Raw genomic sequence first — 2,380 nt, 5'->3', positions numbered from 1 at the left:
CTCCTGGCTTTTTGTTGTTGTTGTTCTCAACAGCTACTTTTCCTTATTCTTGATGTTTTTTTTCCTTTGTTCCTGTCAGAAAACAATTGGCTGTTATATGTGCGAGGTGTTTTGTAAGGCACTAAGGATACAGAAATTAACGCAGCAGTCTTTATCCTTAAGGATATCAGTATTTGGTGGGGCCCGAGGTGACAGACATGTAAACAGATGTGTTGGGGGAGGTGCAAGAGTGGAGTTGCAAAAGGCAGCCTGGAGGAGGTCCACAGCTCTAGTCTCGCACGAGGGATGCATTGAGCAGATATGAAAGGTACTCTGTTTTCAGACCTTGTTGCCAGGAATATGGAAGGGAGCTAAAGACACAGGTGAGAGTTGCTGCCTTTCCACCATTTACTTTTGATTTCTTGTCCTCTGGTTATCTCTACTTCTTATCTTCTCTGCCTCTTTTCCTTTCTTGTCTCTCTTGTGTGCTTTTAGGTGTCTCGAGGCCAGCTTCTATTCTCGTGTGCCTTTCCGGGATGAATGGCAGCACACTCTGGTCTAGTCCCCTTCCCGAGGAGGCTCGAGATATTACATGTTTGGATCTGCTGCCAGGAAGCGTGGCTGAAACCATCTGCCTTGTGACAGGGACACACAAGATGCTCAGTGCATTCAATGCGACATCAGGTAACGATCATTTGTCATAAAGGATCTCTGCTCCAGTGAGCTGTAATCTCAGATGAGAACAATCTGGTGGGGAAGGGACTTTTCCACTCTCACATGGTGGAAAATCTGATTTACTTCTCTGGAAGGTGGTTATTAAGAGAGATAACAGAAAGGGTAGATTGAGTACTAGACCTATGATTTAACCTGTTTGATGATAGGATAGAGCTAACCTGACTTATCCAGACAGGAACTACCTGGACGCCTTTGGTTTGTAAATAGTCTCCCTACTCTGTTCTTTGTACAATACAGCTGAACGTTGTCTCTTCATATTTGATATATATGGGGTCCATGTGTAAACTTGGGCGTTAACTACTAAAAAGTATATCAGTGAAGAACATAAGGTTTGCTGAGGCATGTTGATTTGGCCTTTTATCTTCTTATTACAATCAGACATCTATGACAAAAGAAATGAAAAAGAGATGAAGGCTCCTTGCCGTCATAAGAATACTGCCAATATGCTTGTTAACACCTTGGACTCTAGTGAAGCTGAATAGATAACATCCTTCCCAGTTTCAGAGGTTGGAGTTTGGTCATGGGATACTTTTGAGTTAAAAAAAAAAAATTGAACATGAGTTAATTCTAGAGCTGAAGTCATCTTGAAAACCTACAATTTCTCTATGAAAACCTATAATTTCTCTACTCATGTGAACATATGGTAGGAGAGAGAATTGATCTTCTGGTGGGCCACCCACCAGAAGTTGGATTGTTCCTTAATAGTTGTAATAATCTCTCGCAGATCAATTCCTCTGTCCTAGACAAGTGGGCTCCTCTCTCCTGGAGAGACTTTAGCATCTCCATTTTATCTAAAAAAATCTAGGTGTGAAGTTATTGCATGGGTTTATGAGCCAGATACTTGAGGATTTCAGCTTACACTCCCTGCTTCCTTCCTCCCCAATAAGATAAAAACTCAAAGGAAATAGTGCGTAGTAGTTGCTGTCTGTTGTTCAGCCTTTGAGTTTCTCTTTTCTGGCCTGGGGGCATTGCGTCTGTCTTTTTTCCAGAGGCTGAAAGCCCTAATTGTGATCAGCCTATTTGTTCTTCTCTAGGGAAAGCCATTTGGACTTTAAATCCAAACTACTTATCCAATGGTACCCTGGCTGCCCCAGCGGTGGTGCTGCCTGACGTAGATGAAGATGGCGTTAGAGATCTTGTGGTTCTGGCCATTGGAGAATTGCAGGTATGCTCTATGTTAAATGGTCTTTTTTCTTATAGGGAATGCTTCAACTTTAGTCAGTTCCTAGTATTGTTATGGGAAATGCTACTTGAAATCTTATTACAAGGGCATAGGTTTAAATAAATTTGCTTTGTGAGATTAAATGAATATATTACCATTATGAAACCATTTTCCCAGCTGTCTCATTTTGGTTTCATTGACTATAACATGGTGGAGCTTTGCAGCCAGATAGTTCTGTGTTTGAATTCCTGTCCTACCACTTGGTAACTTTGTGGCCTTGGATAAGCCACAGAACCTGTCCAAGCCCTGGTTTCTTTGTATGTAAGATGGGAATGTTATTTCTTTTGGCAGGATTGTTATGAAAGTTAGAGCTAACATGTTAAAGTGCCTAGAGTAGTGCCTGGTATTTTTTTTGCATGTGTATGTATTATTAGTTTTATTATATTTTATGTATTTAACTTTTATTTCGATTATAAAACCAAAAGACAGACAGAAAGTTCATCA

The 2,380-nt window shown here is 40.7% G+C and overlaps 1 protein-coding gene across 2 annotated transcripts in view; it reads left to right on the top strand.

Annotated features, from left to right (window-relative positions):
* Positions 1 to 2,380, top strand: part of FAM234B (family with sequence similarity 234 member B) — a 36,758-nt gene that overhangs the window by 18,184 nt on the left and 16,194 nt on the right. For both annotated transcript variants that reach the window (XM_011375990.2, XM_023520868.1), the window contains exon 5: positions 1,749 to 1,879. In XM_011375990.2, the coding sequence (XP_011374292.1) occupies positions 1,749 to 1,879 (131 nt within the window). The remainder of the gene's footprint in view (positions 1 to 1,748; positions 1,880 to 2,380) is intronic.

This window comes from Pteropus vampyrus, unplaced genomic scaffold, assembly GCF_000151845.1.
Source record: "Pteropus vampyrus isolate Shadow unplaced genomic scaffold, Pvam_2.0 Scaffold283, whole genome shotgun sequence".
Lineage (NCBI taxonomy): Eukaryota > Metazoa > Chordata > Mammalia > Chiroptera > Pteropodidae > Pteropus > Pteropus vampyrus.
The sequence above is the reverse complement of the archived record's forward strand: the minus strand, read 5'-3'. Positions and strand labels throughout refer to the sequence as shown.